The sequence below is a fragment of the Pyricularia oryzae genome, chromosome 3 (genome assembly GCF_000002495.2).
Source record: "Pyricularia oryzae 70-15 chromosome 3, whole genome shotgun sequence".
Classification (NCBI taxonomy): domain Eukaryota; kingdom Fungi; phylum Ascomycota; class Sordariomycetes; order Magnaporthales; family Pyriculariaceae; genus Pyricularia; species Pyricularia oryzae.
Genome location: NC_017849.1, coordinates 4,842,277 through 4,861,933, shown reverse-complemented (window position 1 = coordinate 4,861,933; position 19,657 = coordinate 4,842,277). Strand labels below are relative to the sequence as shown.

Below are 19,657 nucleotides of genomic sequence, written 5' to 3'. Positions count from 1 at the left end.
GTCGTTTGGTAATGTATTTTGTCATTTTGAGTTGATGGCGTGCGCAGGGAAAAAATCATCAAAAAAATCTCTATGGTGACTGTCAATCAATCACATCATCCACCTCATTCATACCCCCTACCTTTACCAACTTTCCCTCCATCGTGTGTAAAACAGCCATCGTTTGGCGCTCTCGTCATCGCCCGCGACAAGCACACAACCCTTAGCGAGTTACTTTTTTTTTCTTTTTTTTTTCTTTTGGTTAATTATCCACCACCCACTTTCGCTTCCATACTTTTTTGCCACTCGTCAACGCAACCCTGATCTGATCTGATCGGGTCCTGACCTGAGCCCTGAGAGACTCGACCAACCAAGGGAGTATTGACTGCAAATGAAAAAAAAAAAAGAATGATGGGAGCCCAAAGAAGGGAACGAGATTCCGTCCACGCGGGTGACATTCCGATCCAAACCCCCCGGCTCACCGGTGCGGGTATCATACATGAACAACGTCGGTGAAGGGACACGGCAAGACGGGAAGGAGATCTAGAGCAAGAAGTAAAAAGTGAAAATTCTTTTTGTTCCCCATAGTTTCTTCCTTTTTCCTTTTTTCTCTGGTTCTGATGGATCTACTTGCAGCTTGACCCGTCTCCGTCCCGCGCTTGCATCCATCCTCCTTTCCGTTTCTAGTACCGACGTCAACCCCTCATCCTTATTGGCCTTGTCGGGTCGGGGCCGGATTAGCGCCTGTATCTCCATCTCTATGTTAATCACCCTGTTTTTTGTTCGTTTGTTCTTTTGGCCAGACCGCATGTACATGTGAATTGTCGTTATCGCGTTGGTTCCTGTGGACTCAGAAATTTGCGTAAAGATCGTCGTGAACGTGGGGAAATACCTACCCTACAGTGGGCCTTTCCTAGATAATGAGTAAAATATCTGGTACCGCTTAGCAACCTGCCGCCAGCAGTGCCTTGATCTATGAGGTAACAAACAGACTGGCCAAATCATACAGCCATGGCCGCGATGGCTTCAGCACGCTAGACACGATAAGGCCTGGGGAAAGCTGGCTGGAACGCCCATGATATAAAATCATCCAACTGCTCTCGTATCATCGATAGGCGGTGTGCCAAGTTCCGGCGGCGTGGGTGCTTCGCGGAGTTGGAGGCTCTGCGTCCCCGGGTCGGGGGCGGATGGCGTCTCCATCGCCCCGTGGCCAGATGCATCAGGCTCCATCGACTTGGGACTGAGACAAAACTCTTCGTTGTCATCTAAAAAGACCCGCCAAGACCCTCGCTGCAGACCACTCTTTATGCTCGGTAGGAGCGGCATCTCCAACTGACTGACCTGTGGCGTCCAGCCCCGCCTCGGCGGGTCGAATGGTGGAGGAGGACCGCGTGGTGAGAGCGGCGACACTGCGTCGCTATTGCCGTGACTATCCGTCAGGCTCGGTAGGCTGTCGTCTTCCGGCGGCATAGGAGGTCGCCGTTGTGCGCTTTGACTATCGTCTAGTGCTGTGCTGTGACGCCGGTCGATTCCTGCGTCCCTGTTTATCGGAGCTTCTAGATCCCCTGCCTCAGAGTTGGCTACAGATCCCGCAACCAGTTCTATCGGTACAATGGTGCCCTCCAACTCTGCTATCTGTGATGGATCAAAATCCGGGCCTGCCAGAGAGGCTCGACCTTCGGCTAGTGTACCGCTGGGTGGTGTCAGGAAAGGGGACAAGGGCAGGTACGATGATTCCACTGGTGATGAACCTTCTCCCGGCGTTGCGGTGAACTGCATGGGGCCCTCCCATCCTAGTTTCTCTACCCCGTCGGTCTCGAACCTCTGCCCATCCGAACTCAACTCGGCTCCATGGGTGTTTACGGTCCCGCCCCGTTCGCTCATTGGAGCACCTTGATGTTGTTGTTGGTGTTTCCTCTGCCCTGTCTTACGCAGGAGACACAGAGTAACGGTTGTAGCTGAGACGAGCATCGCAATGAGCGTGATCACTGCGCCTATCGCAATGCCAGCGATCTGTCCTGCATTCATCGGTGTTGCTTTCGGCTGGTCGGTCGAAGCAAGAATAGATCGGGTCGGTGACCGTGTCGCACTCAGAACTGGCCCGGTCCGCGTTATGACGACGCCCAGGTCCGGGTTGTTCCATCCACGACTTGGTTGCGTCACAGTGGCTCCGCCAGTAGAATCGCCGCCGATGACTGAGACCACACGGCTGGGCACCGCGTTAGGCACTTCCTGAGCCTTGTATATCTGCCATGGATCGTGCGCCCCGAAGTCGAGGTTATGGGTGCCCCATTGAGTCGGGGTGTCGCAATCCTGCGTCAGCGGAAACGTGCCACCGATAATCAACATCTGCCCACCTCCTGCTCCGCTGTACTCATCATTGCTCCGTGGCGGCACCATGTTGCATGTCAAACTGTGATGGGGGTATTTGCCTGTGCCGTTGCGATCCCCTGGCTCGAGCTTGGTCCATGTGAAGCTAGGGATGGAAAGAACGTAAACATCGTCGAAGCCGGCTTGTTTGTCCGGCGCAATGCCCACCCCGCCATAGAGAAAGATGTTGTAGCTTGATCTGTCCGCGGTCCAGGTAAACATCCATACAGAACCGCCGACGCATGTCAGGCACGTCACCAGTGGCATCCTGGATATACCACTTTGCGTTGATGATATCCAGGAGAATTATTTTGGCAAGAGACTGCCCTTGAATAGCCGTGCCGTTTCCAGACAAGTCGGTTATCCCCCCCACGTACACCAGTATGCCGCCATCGGCAGCAGGAATGAAGACCATTGAACCTTCTGCTCGCGGGATGTCGTCGGGGCCGGTGTCATTGCTCCAGCTGTTTGAATCGTAATCGTATGTCACCAGATACGAGGATGCGGCAGGAAGGCCTCCCCAGCCCGGAATAGTTGCATTGGACATCCATCCACCGTAGTAATCTATTATTCAAGAACTATGTTAAGCACGGGACCTGGCCGGACGGACTTTTGCGACTACTCACACCCTGTTCCCGTCCTGGAAACACCGACACCGGCACCGTATGCTAGACGCTGGATGCCAATGCTAGAGGGACCGAACGAATCCCAACTGTCATGCAGCACGTCGTATGACCACAGCTCGAATGAGTTCAGTCGCTCCGAGGCATCGTTGATGGCCCCGCCGTACAGATAGAAACGTTTGTTCACGTCATCTGCCCATAGCACTCCACCGCTGACTTGGGGTATGCTTTCGTTTTTCGAGAGGTTAGCATACAGTTGAGGCATACCACTGGGGCTGCTAGAATCGAGATCTTGGTACAGTAACCAAGAGTCTAATGTCTCCATGTCAGCAAGGCCTGCCCCCTGTATCTTTGACCTCGAGCTTTCCACCGACCTGGCCTATTGCATTGTGCTTACTTGATTTGTTGGCTGGGTACTGAGACATGGGGCTCCAGTTGATGAAGCCGCCATCAATATAAAGCTTGCGGTCGATGACGGCCGTTTGATGCCCAAATCTGCGGCAAAAATTCCTGACCGGATCATGTTGCTGGCTGGAGATTTGTACCAGGAAGAACAAGACCGAATACAACCGGTGTGTGAAACCTGGGCCTCGCCCGCCCTGAAGCCATGTCGAGGATATCATGCCTTAATTCCCATTTGATGTCCGAGTTTCCTGCCGCATTTGCATGTTGGCAGCTGCCTCTAGAATAGTTTACCTGGGGGAAAAGTGTGATCAATCACAAAGGAAAAGGCTCGGAGCCGAGCGTAGGTATGTGGAGTTTAACAAGACAGACAGACAGAAAAACGGCGTTAGGAACTACCCGCTCAAAGTGCCGCACAGTCACGAGCAATAAGTTTATCTACAAGAGCTAGACACCGGGGACGCAGGCTGGAGTCTACCGGTACGTACCGGGGCTTAGAACTAGGTTAGGAGGAGGCTTGGGTCTTGTACTCACGGTAAGGAACAAGCTGCGCCCACTGGACTAGCAGCCCCGGCACAACCGGACAGTAGATATTTTAGCTACCGTACTTCATTCGTATTGGACAGTGCTTCGGAAGCGTATTTGAAAAGGCTGGCGCTAGAAAATAGTATGAACCACTGCCTCGGGTTGAACACTAAAGGACAAGAGGGCGAAGATGAGGTCTTGGAGGTGTATTGGGTATTACACACTTGTGTAAACCGGGCAGAACAACTTAAGCTGCCTTGAGACAAAATGAACAAAGTTAAACGCCCATTCCAAAGGATCCAGGGCCAGCAGCGCGCCGCTGCAGGAGGCAAGGCGAGAGCCCTCGACGCTAAGTAAAACAAGTTTTGCACTTCAGTAGCTAATCAGTCAAGGAGAGCGAGTAGATGCTGTCAATCGAGTCTCGCCTGGCCTGGAGGCGCCACTAGGACACCATTGCCCAGCAATATGCACTGAAAGTTTGAGCAGTCCGGAACCTTTCCACTGGGCTTAGACAGTCGAATACTGATCCAAGGATCACGACTTCTCGGACCATCCGCGGATATAGTCAATCGATGATCGACTGTTACAATGCCGAAAACCAATGCCGAAAACCAAGGCCAAAACCCAGGGCCGAGAACCAACACACAATTAGTGTTGTGCAAGTGCCAGGGGACTTTGTTCTGTAATAAATAAATCAAGGTTTGTTGGCTCCAGGGCTTGAACCGACCTGGAAACATTACGTTGGTGTCGTAACTGTTTGCTTCAAGTAGTGTCGCCGGCGGACACCAGCCTCTCTCTGCGAGAACCCGACATCAAGTTGAACATTAATCAAACTCGATCCTAGTGAAGATCTGGCCTACTATTTCCCAGCAATTCATCATTTGATCTGTCATCTAGGACGATGATTTAGGTATTGTGTGACATGGTGTCGCTTGAAGTCGAACTTTGCGGGTGGTAGCGATGCAGGGTAAGTTGACTCCAGCCTGCCTCGAAAGAGAAACGACTTCTCCTTGGTCGGCTGGATGATCTTTGATGTATGTGGTAGCTTATTTATGCCACAAATAATCTTCAGTGGTCGGCGGCGCGAAATCAATACCTCTATGCTCCGAAATTGGTTTTCGTGGGAAATATAGAAAAATAAAATAAATTAATGAATGTGATGTGCTTGTAGATTTGAGTTCACTCATGAGGCAGGACTCAGGAGTAATTACAGGGAACATTTGTGGGGCTGCTCCTCTGCCATCAGTGGATAGTCCGAAGGCGACGACATTCTTTGGTGCTCGTGCAAGCGTGAATTTACGTAGTATTCATTAACTCTTCACCATCACAACTTTTCCCCGCCAACACAACCCGGCCTTCAGGATACTGGCAACAACACAGACTATTGAGGTCTGCCGACTAGAAACCCGATTAACAAATCTATAAAAGGAGATACAAAAATGAGCGACAGTACACCAACCGAAGCAGCGGTTGCCGAATCAAATACCGCCGGCAACGAGGCCACAACAAACAGCGACAAGGCATCCCCAGAGACAACCACCACAAGCACAACGGAGCCGGGGAACACGGCCAAGACGGCAGCGGCGGAGCGCATGGCCCGCTTCCGCGCGCTGCAGGCACGCGCCAAGACGTCATCGGACCAGAACCTCAAGGCGGCGACGGCCGAGTCGCGGCGGGAGGCGTCGGACCCCTCGCAGCTGACGGCGCTGCACCGGCGGCACGCCATCGCGTCGCACAAGATCCTCAAGGCGGATGTGGAGGAGAGCGGCGGCGACTTTGAGCGCAAGCGGGCCTGGGACTGGACGGCCGAGGAGAGCGAGCGGTGGGACAAGCGCGTCAAGAAGAAGGAGGCGGCGCGCGACAACAACGCCTTCCAGGACTACAGGCACGAGGCCGAAAAGATTTACAAGCGCCAGCTCAAAAACATGCCGCCCGACATGGAGCGCTACGCAAAGGACAAGATGGCCGCCATCGACAAGGCCGCGGCCGCGGGGACGCTGGACATCGTCGAGACGGAGGACGGCGAGCTCATCGCCGTCGATCGCGCGGGCACATTTTACTCCACCACCGACTCTACCGACTTTGCCAAGAACAAGCCCGACAAGGAGGCCATAGACAGGCTGGTCAACGATATGAAGAAGGCCGAGGACGTCGCGGCCAAGAAGAGGAAGGCCCGCATGGCCAAGAACGGAGAGGATGACGACGTCACATATATCAACGACAAGAACAAGCAGTTCAACCAAAAGCTGGCAAGGTTCTACAACAAGTACACGGCGGAGATCAGAGAAAGTTTCGAGCGCGGCACGATGATATGAGCCTATGGAGCTTCGTTTCCTTCCTTTTTTGTTCTTTCTTCCCAGAAATATTTTACTATTACCTCATGGCGACAGGTTGGGATGGCGTATTGGATGACTGGAATTATGGCGTAAAGCAGGCTCATTGGCCGGCAAGAGATTAGACGGGTATCTAATAATACATGGTGTACAACATGGCCCAACTCTGCTTCAAGGTCCACCTGAATGTGTTACTTCACAGCATGCCTTTCCTCCAGCCTTTATTGGCCAGCTCCTCGATTTCGGCCACCTCGATTGGGCCCCGGACATCCTCCTCGCTCAAAGCTTCAATCACTGCGGCGGCCACATCCTCTGCCTTGAGCGGCTTGATGGCTGCTGCACCCAGAAAGTTCCCAAAGACCCCACCGGTGGTCCGGTTGAACAATGTACCGAGACCCGTAAGCGCCGCCATGGGGACCGTGAAAAGCCTGGAAGTGTCGTACAAAAATGGCGCCCGGATGAAGACGCTGCGCATCCTGGGGAACTCGCTGGCTATGGTGCTTTCCGCCTCGCGCTTGGTGCTGAGGTACCTGGCCGGGAGCACGGGGGCGTTCCCGGCCGCCGAGATGTAAGCAAAGGCACCGACGTTCGCCTTGGAGGCTTCCCTGGCAAGCGTGATGGCGCTGTCGCGGTTCATCATCTCGTAGGTCAGCTGGCGGGGATCCGAGGGGGGTTTCGCCGCAAAGGCCTTCTTCAGCCCCTGGACGGGGTTCTCCCTCCCGGATATGGCGCCCTTGTAGTCGGCCTCGAGCAGGATGCCCATGCTGTGCACGACGTAGTCGGCTCCCTTCACCAGGGGAGCCCAGGCCTCTGGCTGAAAGATGTCGGCCCGCTCCCAGCTGACCTGGTGAGCCCACGGAGGCGGGGATGCCGTTGGTCCCACCGATGCCCAGTGCGGTTCACCTGAGCGGCTGTTTTGAGGCTTAGATGTCAGCTGGATGATGTTCAATGGAAGGTTTGAGAACAGCTGAAGAAACCGGTGAAGCAGGCATCAGCATGTCTTGAGAATTTTAAAAATCACTTGCCTTATTGAAATAACATCCCAACCTCTTGTGACACCGTATTTGCAAATTCTTGATCCGAGAAAGCCGTTGCCTCCGCAGACGACCAGCCGTTTGGCTGCAGCTTTAGCAGCAGACATTTTAGAGATGATAATGAAGGATGGATACACTGGTACACGCTTTTAGGCTTGACAGGAATTGAAACGACCTCAATGATCCTGGCTGCTCAATCAAATAGGGCAAAGTGTCTGAGCGTAGGTACACCGAAAATAAAGAAAAGGAGACTGAGAGTGAGTGTGAATGTTTATGGTCTACGTCATGGCGGCATCTACTTGACTTCGAGCTAGAATTACTGTGAAATTCACAAGGCTGACAGCTCACTGACAAGCCTCCAACGTGAGTTTGAATGAAAATGGGGCGATTGAGACGCGCCACCCCACAAATTCCATCATCGTAACAAATCGGAGCTTCTCGAACAGTGCAAATGCTGCTTAATTAGCATGGACCGCGACCCCCCACTTTGGCAATCCAACAGGGTGCTCAGGTGCGTTTACAGCAGAGGGTGAGGCTGCGATTTTCTTTTCGCATTCCCGCAAGGCGAAAACCGCAGGGCCATATCACATTCACTATTCTCCCCCAACCATGGCACCACAGAACAACCTGGGCAAGCGCGTCAAGGGCACCTCGGTACACCGGCCATTTATTTACGGGACCACGGCGAAACCGTTTGACGATGAAAAGAATCCCAAGCCGCCCGGCGTACCCGACGACCACACGCACTCGTGGCAGGTCTTTGTCAAGGGTGTCGAGGACACCGATGTGACCTACTGGCTGAAGCGGGTGCAGTTCAAGCTGCACGAATCCATCCCGAACCACATACGAAGTACGTTTTTTTTTTTTTTTTTTTTTTTTTTGTGGCGCCAGCTTTTCGCTTTCTTGCGCCCCGATGGGTTTCCGATTGCTAACCCAAAACCTTAAAATCGTGCCAGTGGTCGACAGCGAACCCGGAAAAGCATTCGTGGTTAACGAGACAGGGTGGGGCGAGTTCGAGATCGCGATAAAGCTCTACTACGTGCCCGAATCGGGCGAGAAGCCGCAGACGCTGTACCACCACCTGCGCTTGCATCCGTACGGGCGGACCGACGCCGAAAAGGACGCCATGCGCGCGTCGGGCGAGGTCACGGCCTGGACCTACGAGGAGCAGATCTTCAACGAGCCCTACGAGGTCTTTTACGACGTCCTGACCAGCGGTGCCCTGCCGACCACGGCCGCCGGCGCCAACCGCGGCAAGGGCAAGGGCTCCGCGCCCGCCGTCGGCGGGGTGCGGACCGAGGGAGGGGTGCTCGAGAGGAGCGCCATGATCCCGTTGAGCAACAGGCCCGGGCAGCCTTTCAGCCGCGACACGGAGCAGCTCGAGGTCGAGAGGCTCAAGAAAGCTCAGGAGAAGGCACAGGCGCTGATGAGCACGCTGCAGACTCAGCTGAAGAATAAAGAGGCTGCTCTGCAGAAGTTAAGGAAGCAGACAGCTTCCGCAAAATGATGCTTGGTGGTTGGTGGTATGATAGAAGCGACTTGATGGAGATCATATTTCTGGCATTGTCTTGGGCGCATGGCGTTTCGGTGGGATTGGGGAAAAAAGATACCAACCTTGATGAATAGGTAGGAATTGTTATTTTATTGTTTTAATACAACAGGAACTTAGTGTTTGCTCGTCTATGGAGCAGCTCTTTTTATATATATATTAACTATACTAAGAGTCAAAAGAAGTATTGCTACGACAACAGACAGTCTGTCTTCTGCTGCGGCTTTTCATTGCTCAAATAGTAGCCCTGTTCCTGCAGCTCTAGCTCCATGTCCCTCCAGTAGTCAAGTTTGGTAGTCTGGTCCTTCAGGTCCAAATCTCCCAGCCTTGCTTCCACCTTCTCAATGCTACTACCCTGGCGAGAGAGTCGAACATAGCAAGTACAGTCGCGTAGCGTCATGGCGAGGCCCAGCTTGAACTGGTCTTTGGGTTCCAAGACACCAGTGCTATCATTGGATACCTGAGCATCGTGGAGATGCGGGAGCAGGGTGTTTTCCCGAAGCCACTTTTCCAGCGTGATCGCCGCCGGCGAGCCTGATGAAATACCCAGACCCTTGGTAATGAACTCCTTGACCCGTGCCATCGACACTTCGCCGGCTCTGTCCATAAAGCGCAGAGGACAGAGAATCGAATCACCGGTGCCCTTTTTGTTGTTTCTGTAGGCCTCTCGCGCGCAGTTGCGACATCTGGTGGCATCCTTGGGCGCAGTGGGCGACTGCTCCAGCCACTTTGGCTTGAACTCTATGAGTATCTCGTTGTCGTTCCCTGCGTGCAAGTTGCATGAGCACTAATCTAGTTCTTCCAGGGGTAGCACCGGGAGATAGAGGAAAAAAATATTAATGACCGGGGATGCATATGAGAACACGAGTAAGACTAACTTGGACGCATATCATGTATCAACATTGCAGTGCGAATGTCAGTTTTGATCTTAGTCCCCTTCATCTTTGATTTTCGTTGTCCCTTGGTTTCGGCTGCCTCGAGTTCACTCCTCAGCCTAACCAATATGTCATCTTGTCCCTCAATTTTGACAAGGTACTGAGGGACTAGATCCCTCGACTCAAACAATGGATAGACGTTCTCGCACCAATGCTTGTGAATTTCTTCATGGTCCCCCGTCACATCTTTGGGTACCCGGATAAGCAAGTCACGCATCGAGTCCTGAGCCTCGGGGAAGCTAAAGACAACGTTTGCCATTCCCTCACCGACATATTTGACCGCACTTCCCAACCCTGTCGGGAAGGCTTGCACTTCGGGTGAGTGGCGCAGGGTGTGGATAGCTTGGGCCATGTTGAATACAGTACCAGAGACTCGCAGATGGCTATGGTTTTTCTGTTGATGTGACTGTTTGTTTGTTTATTTGTAGTTGAGACAGCCAACAACCGTATTGGTATTCAATTTGTCGCACGCGGTTGTTGATATGTGGTTGTTATTGACAATGACAAATGACTCTCAAGGCCGCCGCTAAACAGCTTGGGATGGAATTAAATGTATCCTGAACATAGCATGGATTGGTGACCCTAAAGCGATGGTGGCTGCAGCGAGACAAAACAGGTTTCAAGGGTCAAGGGCAGGAACAACCTGTCGGTGAGCAGGAATTGTGCAAAATTGATCTGACAAGCCGCGAGGGCAGGTAGGCGTTCAGCTGGGTGTCTGTCTGTCTTTGACACTTGCCTCAATTGACATTTGATGACATGGATGCATTTGATTCCAATCTTACCTTACCCTTGGTTATCGGATATGCGCCTTATGACTAGGTCTAGGTCTAGGTCCTCATTGATGGCTGGGTGGCTTTAAGCCATAAAAGAAGATCAAAGCCGCTCTTTCACTTACCTTGTCTTTTCTTCTCAATACATACATAGATACATAGGTACCTAACTAAATATAGTGTTAGTATTGTTGAGAGAAACGCACCTCGATTACTTCTACCAGTAGTATGTTGTTGTTATACGCTCCTTGCTCAACCCTGGTTCTCATCCCATCCCTTTTCTCCCCAGAGCTTGTAACCGTGGTACGGTACTCACCCCTTTATTTGCCGGGTTTGTTGTTCCCCACCCTCAAAGACAAGTCGCATCTAAAGCCTTCGACTACCTGTACACGCTACTAGTCTAGGTAGTTCTAGGCACCTACCTGACCTATGGACGAGACATGATTGAAACCCTTGGATGAGAACCCTTTCAAAACTTTTAAATGACATGCCTTTGAATGCAATTTTTGCATGCATCAATTAAACACATTTTCCGGGGAAAGGATAACTAACTGACTAGGTAGGCATTTGACAATGCCAATTCAAAGCGTCCCACCCGTCGATGTCATAGTGCATTGACCGAGGCGATGACGGGCTAATTACTACTATAACCAACGAGTAAGTCTTGCTTGCAGCTTGCTTGCGCTTGTGGGCGACCCGGCCCTGACCCCGCTTCTGCGCCGTTGCATTTTTCCACATTTTTCGTCGACAGGGACCTTCCGAGTTCCCGTGTCCCCGAGGCACGCGACAGAAAGTCACGAGCAAAAAGTTAAGAAAAAAAATGTTTGTTTTGGTCTATGCAAAGCCGTAGCAAGCACATGCAAGCCCTAGACCTAGACCCTGAAGATGTGCTAGCTTGTCTCGTTCCTATCCCAACGTGTACCTAAATCATAGTAATATTGCCTAAAACAACTCTACAAAAAGTCGCAACAGGTGATTCAACCGGCAGTGGTGTGGCGATGGATGGGATGATGAGCGCTTTGTTTGCTAAAGCCGGATCAGCTGTCAATCGCGACCTCCTATGACCTTATCATATGTAATATTTGTTTTGCTTAGCAGCTCGCACCAAGGGGATCCTACACCTTGGCAGCTGTGATTGGCTAAAGGTGGGCGTATATGGCTCCACTCGTAGCTGGGGCTGCTCCAGGAGCTTCCATGCGCAATCTCCAAAAAATTTTACAGCAAGAGCCCTCGGAATTCCCCCCAAAACAAATTCACTTCCGGCCGTGAACTCCCGCTTAGCGTCATCAAAGTCTTGCCTTGTGCACTGCCCTATTATAGAATTCGTCAATCGGATCAACAACAAGCTTGCAAAACATTCACTCCTTCCTTAGTTCCTTGCTCGACATACTTTTGTTTCCTTTCCTGTTTTTGGTTGACGATTTCATAGAGGAGCTCAGGAGCGACTTTCATCCAGCGAGAACCTGCCGAACAACATTTTCCTCGCCGCGAAACATCATCCCTAATTCCGCAGCCCTCGCCCCCCCGTCGCATTAAAAACCTCGGGCGTCAGCGCGCGCGCACGATACAATCATAGCCCTCGACAGCATCACTAAAACGAGAGAAACTTGGCGAAGGAGCTGCCTACGGCTCATCACCCCCGAAGCACGCGATGATTGTCTAAGAACCGCCATCCAAACATGGCATTCAACTTCAACTGGTCGCCGCTGACGGCCGACGCGAGCTTCTACAAGCGCGCCCGAGACCTGCTCACGACTGCCTTGAACAAATCACCAAAACCTCCGATAATTGTCGATGACATCCTCGTTACCGAATTCAACCTGGGCTCCGTGCCTCCGGAGCTTGAGATCCTCGAGATTGGCGATCTGGCAGAGGATCGATTCAGGGGCATCTTCAAGATGACATATTCTGGAGATGCCTTTCTGACGCTGAAGACACGAGTCCAAGTATGTGCTGTTCCTTGGCTGACGCCTATCTCTACCCGAATGCCGCCAGGCCTGTTACTGCTGCGTACTCCATGCTCGCCATCTCCGAGGAGCGCACTGCACACCAACCCCATCACATACGGCACTGAGAATCTATGCCATCCCCTGTGTTTCCCTCCCCACTCTACGCAATTGCATTGAATCTGGCTTAACCCCTGAGCGAGTAACACATATCTGAGGCATGAATATGCACAAATGAGCTATGACAACTCCAGGAGCGTGCGCTGGATATGCGGATATACTGTTCACTTGTGCCCACAAAGTTGCTGGTCACGAGGTTTGATGCTGTCGAGGAGCATTTATCCTCACCTTTTTTTTGTCATGGATACGCGACAGCTATGCAAGGCATTTTGTGCTAACATGCCAACCACAGGCAAACCCCCTCAACACATATCTCTATTCAAAGCCAAGCTTCACATCACCAGAGCCACTTGCAGCAGCCTCGGGCCTGACAATACCTCTGCAAATAACATTATCAGAGATCAAGCTCTCGGCTTTCATCATTCTAGTGTTTTCGAAACAAAAGGGACTCACCCTGGTTTTCCGCAATGATCCTCTCGAGTCTCTCAAGGTCTCGTCGACCTTCGACTCGATCCAGTTCGTCCGAGATTATCTTCAAAGGACTATCGAAGGGAAGCTAAGAAATTTGATGATGGACGAGCTACCGGCAATCATCCACAAGCTGTCGCTGCAGCTCTGGTGTCCCGAACAAATGTCCAAGGAGGACCACGAAAAGACGAACGAAATGGATGAGCAAGCCGTCAACCCTTTCGCCAGCCCACCACTCGATGCTGTGGATGCCCATGGAAATCTCTTGGATCCCATAGACATATCAAGCATAGCTGTTAATGGTGGGGCCGAGTTGCAATCTCTGTTCTCCCAGAAGAACCTGTTCCGTCTTGGAAACCTGGTTAACACTCAACTTACCTCGTCACTTTTCACGCCTTCGGTTCCTGAGGTGATATTCAGGGCGAAAGCTGGCCCGGTGGACAAGCCCGAGGCAAGCAGCACTACGCCGTTAACTACGCCCAGCCTGGTCAAATCACACTCTTTCCATGGCACATCAACGGTGTATACATTCTCGGATACGAGCAGTCAAAACAATGGACAACTGCCGTCTCGACCGTCACTTGTTAGCCTGGGATCTGCCACTACTGGTCTCGGCCTTGCCGCGAGCAGAAATGCAAAGCCTTACGCCAACAGGAAAAAGAAGACAAGGGTCGTTAATCTTCGACGCAAGACTGACACGGCTGCCAGTAGTGAGATGGGCGACACGATGTCTGATTCTGCCTCAGTACAAGCTTCAGAGTCGATTACCATGTCGGACTCTATTCCTGAGGACCCTGAAGAACAGCCAGAACTGACCATGTCTGGCTCGAGTCGGGTTCGTTTTGGCTTGGGCGGGGAGAGAAGCGCTCTTCCGCAACGTCCGGCTCTGCGCCGTGACCTTTTCAACCCGGATGAAGCGACAGCATCTGCCGAGATTTCTCAGCCCCAAGTTGCACGGTCGACACCAGAAAAGGAGACCGCGGCACCTGTGCGGACATCAGAAAATGACAAACGCAGCGACTCAAAACGTCGAGGGCCGCGCTCCGAAACCCCTTCAGTTATTTTGGAACAAGCCTGGATAATGAAGATGGCTGGCGAGATTGCCAAGCGAGTCTACGATGAGAAGCAACGCAACCCCAGCTTTTGGGACGAGAGGGAAGATTCCCCTCCTCCTGCGTACGAGGCCCAGCCCACTACGGCGGCCTCATAAATTGTGCTGCTATAGCACATAAACAGCAACAACTCTCGCAGCATTGTCCACACATCGGACATTTTCTATGTACTTTTCTATGTCTTTTTTTTCAACCCTAATGGCAAACGGAAACGGATGGATGGCGTCTTGAATTTCAGCTGAGAGCATGGCGGGACCATATGATGATACCCACCATATGAGCTTCCGATCCTGCTCCCAACATTACTCGTAATCCAGTAATGTTTTGTTTTTACTAAGGGATTTTTGCGGCGTTTTTTTTCATACAAGGGCCATACAGGGGTATTCAAGGGGTTCGGTTGGCTTATCTAAAAGAAATGGGCGATTTGTTGAGCGATTTTGTCACTTTTTTTGGGGGTCTTTCATTGGGCGTGCGGATGAAAACCTGCATCCTACTAACTGACGCCCGCCGTCCAGAGGCTGGACACCAGAGTATATACTACTCGCTCACACTCGTTCGAACAAACACACACAAAAACACGCTCTCTCACTCTCTGTCTTGTGTATATCTACAGAATTTTCCTTTGTTTTAAAACCCTCGAGGGGTGATCTTGAGGGGATGGTGTACACTAGAACTGTACTTCATCTTTGCTCGGCGGAAGGTCAAGTCGAGGTCGCGTGGCCGGCGAGAACGTCCAGCACGCTCGGTTGGAAGCTTGATAGAAGAGAATAAACTCCTATCCACTTGGAATGCAGTTCAAATATTTATCACTTGGCGTGTGTGAATTTGATTCTGAACGTTTCTACTTTTATTTTACTTTTTCGTTCTTTTACATTATGTATTCCAGTTTTCGACACCCGACCATGCTACTATGAATTTATCGAGCAGAGAGAGGGCTTGCCGCCCCTACAGGGATGCCTTTGGCTTAATGACATTGTCCAAGAAGCTCAGAATGGTAGCATTGACCTCGCTGGCAGCCTCGACGAGGGCCCAGTGCGAAGCGTCGACGTGACCACGGGTCAGGCTCTCGAAGCACATGTCCATGTTGGCCGACATGGCAGGCGGCAGGGCGACGTCCCTCGAGGCCGAGATGAAGAGCGATGGGGTCTTGATCTTGGGCTCATCACCCGTCTCCTCGGCCTGCTTCTGCCTCCTTTCGATCAAGGTCAGCTCGTCCTCAAAGTTCAACTTTCTGAGCCGGTACCAGTTTGTCGGCCCGCGCATGCCATTGCGAGAGTACTGGTCCGCATAAAAGTCGAGCTCCTCGACGCTCATCAGCTGCGCCTGCGGCAGGTCCTTGATGATGGAGAAGTTGACGCCCTCGGCCGCTGTGAAGCCCTTGGGCGCGTCGGCGGCCTGGATCGTGCCGGCGCCGCCCCACAGCGCGTTGAGAAAGTCGCGGATGACGGCGCGGCTCGGCTTCCCGTCGGGACCCGTGGTGCGGTCCACGACCTCCTCGGACGCGAACTGCAGCTGGTACTTGAAGCTTGGGATGATCTGGGTCAGGGTGGACAGGTCGATGAAGGACGGCATGGGCGGGAAGAAGGGCGTGCAGACGGAGAAGGTGGCGGCGATGCGCTCGGGGTACCACTCGGTGAAGCGCCAGACGATCTGGCCGCCCCAGTCGTGGCCGCCCAGCACGACGCGGCGCTCCCTGCTCGGGCCGAGCGGCACGATGAGGTCCTGCGAGTCGAGCAGGGCCAGCAGGTCGTCGATGATGGACTTGTGGCGGTACGGCTCTACGTCTTGAGGCGCGTCGGTTCCGCCGTAGCCGAGCATGTCCGGCACCACGACCTGGAAGCCCTGCGCGGCCAGGACGGGGACCTGGTGGCGCCACCCCAGGCCCAGGTCTGGGAAGCCGTGCACCAGGAGGATGGTGGCCTTGGGCTCGGCGCCTGCGGGGGGCCGGGCCAGCATGTAGTGGTAGGTCCTGCCGTTTACCTGCACGTCCTTGTGCTCGACCCGAGGGTCGTTGGGCGCCAACTTGGCGAGGTTGGCTGAGGCCATGGCGATGGTGGTGATGGCTGTAAGTTGTTTGTAGGTTCGGCGATGTCACGTGTAGGTATGAAAGAGGCAGACAGAGGAGGTTGGCGGGGTGGTGAGAAGTTAATTATATACCCCTTGGCTCTAGTTGACTATGATGGTGAACCACTCTAGTTTGGTTTATTTCCAGTCGTAACTAATAATTGACTCCTTGATTGGGAATGAACACATAAACGAAGAGAGGAAGAAAGAGAAGCGGATAATTCTACAACTTTAGTAGAATTTATGTAATAACCTATAAAGACATTCGGCACCAACCCGCTGGGACCAGGTGGGATTTAAAAAAGGGGGTTTGTGTGACGAGATCAACAACATGATGAAAAAAACAGGGTGGGTAAAGGAAACCCAAGATACCTCGGCCTGTCGGAATAGATGGATGGGTCAGGTATCCAGCAGCTAATTCACTCTAAGCTGCAAGAATTTGTCCAAGAGGAATTTTACGGGAAATGCTCCCCATTATTTCCCTGGGTTTTTTTTTTCTTTGCCTGTAATCCTTTCAGCTCATGTGATCATGCGATCCCATGAGTTTGTCGTTTGTAGGTATCTTTTGACGTTTTTGTGCTTGTGTTGTTTTCTGGGCGTAAACATCTGGTTTCGTCACGCAGCAAATAGCACTACAATGAATGCGAATGCGACCCCTCATCGGACCCAACGCCTAAAGCGGTTGAAGCGTCCAAGCAGAAAATACTTGGCACTACTTGCCACCGCCCCTATAATCGGCTGAGTCATCGTACAATGGGGATGCTTAAGAATACAACGAGGCACCTCCGTACCTATATAAATTTAACTAGGCAACAATGTGTATACATGGGTAGATATCGATGCGTCGACGTGTACATACTTTCATTATATGATTTGTCATATTGCAACTTATTGAAGTACACACATACTGCGTAGGGACTGGCAGGTACTCACATCATCGGCAATTTTGTCTCGAATACATACAGGGAGATATTGATATCGTATGGCCCTTACCGTAAAGTGACATGCCGCTTGTGGTGATATCACGGGTCAAAACGGGTGAAGACCCAACATGCATCGCTTGTACATGAGGCTGAAGGGAAACAAATCACGCATTGATGCTCCCTGTGCGCAAAGCCTCGGCTGTAACAGCCCGCAGAATCCCGTGAATCGCTTCGAGGAGTCCCGAAGATACCTCTTTTACTAATACATCACCAAAACAGGTCTGGGAGGTAAGGGTTGACGTCGTCTATCATGCCCGCGGTATCATTCCTGTGCCATAATCTATGTCCCGAACCTGCTAGCTCTATGCAGCCGAGAAGAAGCTGCGTGAGCCATGAATCCAAGCACAGTGTCCCTTTTGAACAACGAAATCGTCGCCTGTACCGTATGCAAAAATCACGCGTAAAAGTTGACGGTCTAGAGCGAGACGAGTCAGCAATTTCCCCCAAACAGAGTAGGAAAATGGTATAGAAAGGGTAATATGCAAAGGCCAGGGTACGGAAAGGCCGAAAAGGAACGGAACGGATCCATGTCTTTACTTACGTCCTTCTTCTTGGCCTGCACCTCGGCGATGGCGTCCACATAATGCTCGTGCCCAATCTTGTTCTTGCCCATACGGAGAGCAATCATGCCGGCCTCAACGCAGACAGCCTTCAGCATAGCACCACCGAACTCGTCGGTACTCCGTGCCAGCTCGCCCCAGTTGACTGCTGGGTCAAAACGCATCTTTCGGCTGTGAATCTTGAGAATCTGTGCCCGCGCTTCCTCGTTGGGGAGCGGAAATTCGATCTTGCGGTCAAGACGTCCGGAACGCAGCAGGGCAGGGTCCAACACATCGACACGGTTGGTCGCCGCCAGCACCTTGATGCGGTCGTCAGATGCGAAACCGTCCAACTGGTTGAGCAGTTCCAACATGGTCCTCTGCACCTCACGGTCACCTGACTTCTCGCTGTCGAAACGCTTTGTTCCTACAGCGTCCAGCTCGTCTATGAAGATAATGGACGGTGCCTTCTCCTTGGCGAGGGCAAAGCAGTCGCGCACCAGCTTGGCTCCATCTCCTATGAACATCTGTACCAGCTGAGGACCGGCAAGCTTGAGGAAGGTTGCATCCGTCTGGGCCGCGCATGCACGAGCCAGGAGCGTCTTTCCGGTTCCAGGAGGACCGTACATCAGTGCACCTGTGATTTTCCCAAATTAGCATACTAAATATCCCTAGGGTGTAGAGCTGGCGCGCGAGGATAGAATCGCGCATTACCTTTAGGTGCCTTGATGCCAATCTTCTTGAAGCGCTCTGCCTCCTTCATGGGCCAGACAATAGCCTCCACCAACTCCTCGATCTGTTTGTCCAGACCACCAACGTCACTGTACTTTTCAGTGGGCTTCTCGTCCACCTCCATGGCCTTGACTCTGCTGTCATACTCTGCGGGCAGCGTGTCGAGGATGAGGTACGAGTCCTTGTTCACACCGATCAGATCAGCCGGTTTGAGGGTTGCTGGGTCGACCAAACCGATCAAAGGTAGGAATATTGTCTGTCTTGTGGACGTCTTGATGACTGCTGACTTGCCGACCCGCGTGGCGTCCAGGTCAATGTTGGCGCCCTCCTCCGACGACTCGGCTGTTGGGTCAAGATCCAGGAGCTCGACAACGTTTCCGACCAGGTAAGGAAGTTGACTGTTTGGACAATATATGTCAGCCAAGATTGTGACATGAAAACACCGCCCCCCCTAGAGCCCATCTGGTCCATGAACCCCGCAGGACATGCATCGACTCACCGGTTGTTTGCGATCTTTTCGAGATTGTCCTTAATCTTTTCTTGCATCGTCTGCCTCTCGTGCGAGAGCCGCTGATATTCGCTCCTCATGATCCTCGAGTCGTTTTCGAGCAGCCGCCTCCGGGTCAGGATATCCTGTGTGCTGAGGCTCAAAATCTCCTCGTCGAGGACATCATCCTCCTCGGGCTCCGCATCCTTCATCTCATCGTCACCATCACCAGACTTGTTCTTGTCGTCTTTGCCGCCATCCTTCTTGCCATCCTTCTTATCCTTGTCCTCGCGCTCTTGACGGTCGAGGTCATCAAGCTCTTCGAGGGTCGACATGTTGGGTCGTCAAGGATGGGGTTTAGGGCTTGTTAGGATGATTCCGGACCAACTGGATCCTTTGCTGCAGGGCAAAACAAGCTCTCCCGGCGTATTGTGAGGAATGATGTGGTATCAAATTATCAGTTGGGATATGCGGATCCTCAATCGGTGGGTATGGGTTTGATAAACTCTAGAGGGAAATGTTGATTTGTTGGAGTTCCGATGGTCGACAGTTGGTTGGCTGCCAGCGAGTTTGGCACTGCTATTCATGAGACCGGACGCTAGTAACAGCTCGCAAGGCAGGCGAGGCGCGTAATCAGCTCTAGCTGTGGCTAAAGTGGAGATCCGTTCAATGTGGGGCGGTGGGAT

The 19,657-nt window shown here is 52.3% G+C and overlaps 8 protein-coding genes across 8 annotated transcripts; 3 read left to right on the top strand and 5 right to left on the bottom strand.

The window, feature by feature from the left end:
• Positions 1-919: 919 nt before the first annotated feature.
• On the bottom strand, positions 920-3,595 carry MGG_05181 (uncharacterized protein; the record flags this gene model as incomplete). The annotated part of the gene is made up of 4 exons (XM_003712672.1): positions 920-2,629; positions 2,727-2,913; positions 2,976-3,284; positions 3,370-3,595. 4 exons carry the CDS (start codon positions 3,593-3,595, stop codon positions 1,066-1,068), a joined length of 2,286 nt encoding a protein of 761 aa, XP_003712720.1. The 3' UTR covers positions 920-1,065.
• Positions 3,596-5,201: 1,606 nt separating this feature from the next.
• On the top strand, positions 5,202-6,362 carry MGG_05180 (pre-mRNA-splicing factor SYF2). Its single transcript, XM_003712671.1, has one exon. It carries the CDS (start codon positions 5,339-5,341, stop codon positions 6,212-6,214), a length of 876 nt encoding a protein of 291 aa, XP_003712719.1. The 5' UTR covers positions 5,202-5,338; the 3' UTR covers positions 6,215-6,362.
• Positions 6,213-7,595, bottom strand: MGG_05179 (NAD dependent epimerase/dehydratase). The gene is made up of 2 exons (XM_003712670.1): positions 7,258-7,595; positions 6,213-7,143 (listed from the first exon to the last, which is right to left on the bottom strand). Exons 1-2 carry the CDS (start codon positions 7,371-7,373, stop codon positions 6,429-6,431), a joined length of 831 nt encoding a protein of 276 aa, XP_003712718.1. The 5' UTR covers positions 7,374-7,595; the 3' UTR covers positions 6,213-6,428.
• A 183-nt stretch (positions 7,596-7,778) lies between these two features.
• MGG_05178 (AF-9) lies at positions 7,779-9,032 on the top strand. Its single transcript, XM_003712669.1, has 2 exons — positions 7,779-8,116; positions 8,223-9,032. The coding sequence occupies exons 1-2, from the start codon at positions 7,876-7,878 to the stop codon at positions 8,771-8,773; spliced, it is 792 nt and encodes a 263-aa protein (XP_003712717.1). The 5' UTR covers positions 7,779-7,875; the 3' UTR covers positions 8,774-9,032.
• MGG_05177 (uncharacterized protein) lies at positions 8,895-10,550 on the bottom strand. Its single transcript, XM_003712668.1, has 2 exons — positions 9,694-10,550; positions 8,895-9,580 (listed from the first exon to the last, which is right to left on the bottom strand). Exons 1-2 carry the CDS (start codon positions 10,100-10,102, stop codon positions 9,006-9,008), a joined length of 984 nt encoding a protein of 327 aa, XP_003712716.1. The 5' UTR covers positions 10,103-10,550; the 3' UTR covers positions 8,895-9,005.
• Positions 10,551-11,745: 1,195 nt separating this feature from the next.
• On the top strand, positions 11,746-14,955 carry MGG_05176 (mitochondrial distribution and morphology protein 34). Its single transcript, XM_003712667.1, has 2 exons — positions 11,746-12,466; positions 12,879-14,955. The coding sequence occupies exons 1-2, from the start codon at positions 12,200-12,202 to the stop codon at positions 14,262-14,264; spliced, it is 1,653 nt and encodes a 550-aa protein (XP_003712715.1). The 5' UTR covers positions 11,746-12,199; the 3' UTR covers positions 14,265-14,955.
• MGG_05175 (epoxide hydrolase 2) lies at positions 14,933-16,512 on the bottom strand. The gene has a single exon (XM_003712666.1). The coding sequence runs from the start codon at positions 16,210-16,212 to the stop codon at positions 15,112-15,114; it is 1,101 nt and encodes a 366-aa protein (XP_003712714.1). The 5' UTR covers positions 16,213-16,512; the 3' UTR covers positions 14,933-15,111.
• Positions 16,513-16,992: 480 nt separating this feature from the next.
• MGG_12925 (26S protease regulatory subunit 6A) lies at positions 16,993-19,584 on the bottom strand. The gene is made up of 4 exons (XM_003712665.1): positions 18,984-19,584; positions 18,467-18,882; positions 17,755-18,389; positions 16,993-17,628 (listed from the first exon to the last, which is right to left on the bottom strand). The coding sequence occupies exons 1-4, from the start codon at positions 19,304-19,306 to the stop codon at positions 17,608-17,610; spliced, it is 1,395 nt and encodes a 464-aa protein (XP_003712713.1). The 5' UTR covers positions 19,307-19,584; the 3' UTR covers positions 16,993-17,607.
• Between the last annotated feature and the right edge of the window lie 73 nt (positions 19,585-19,657).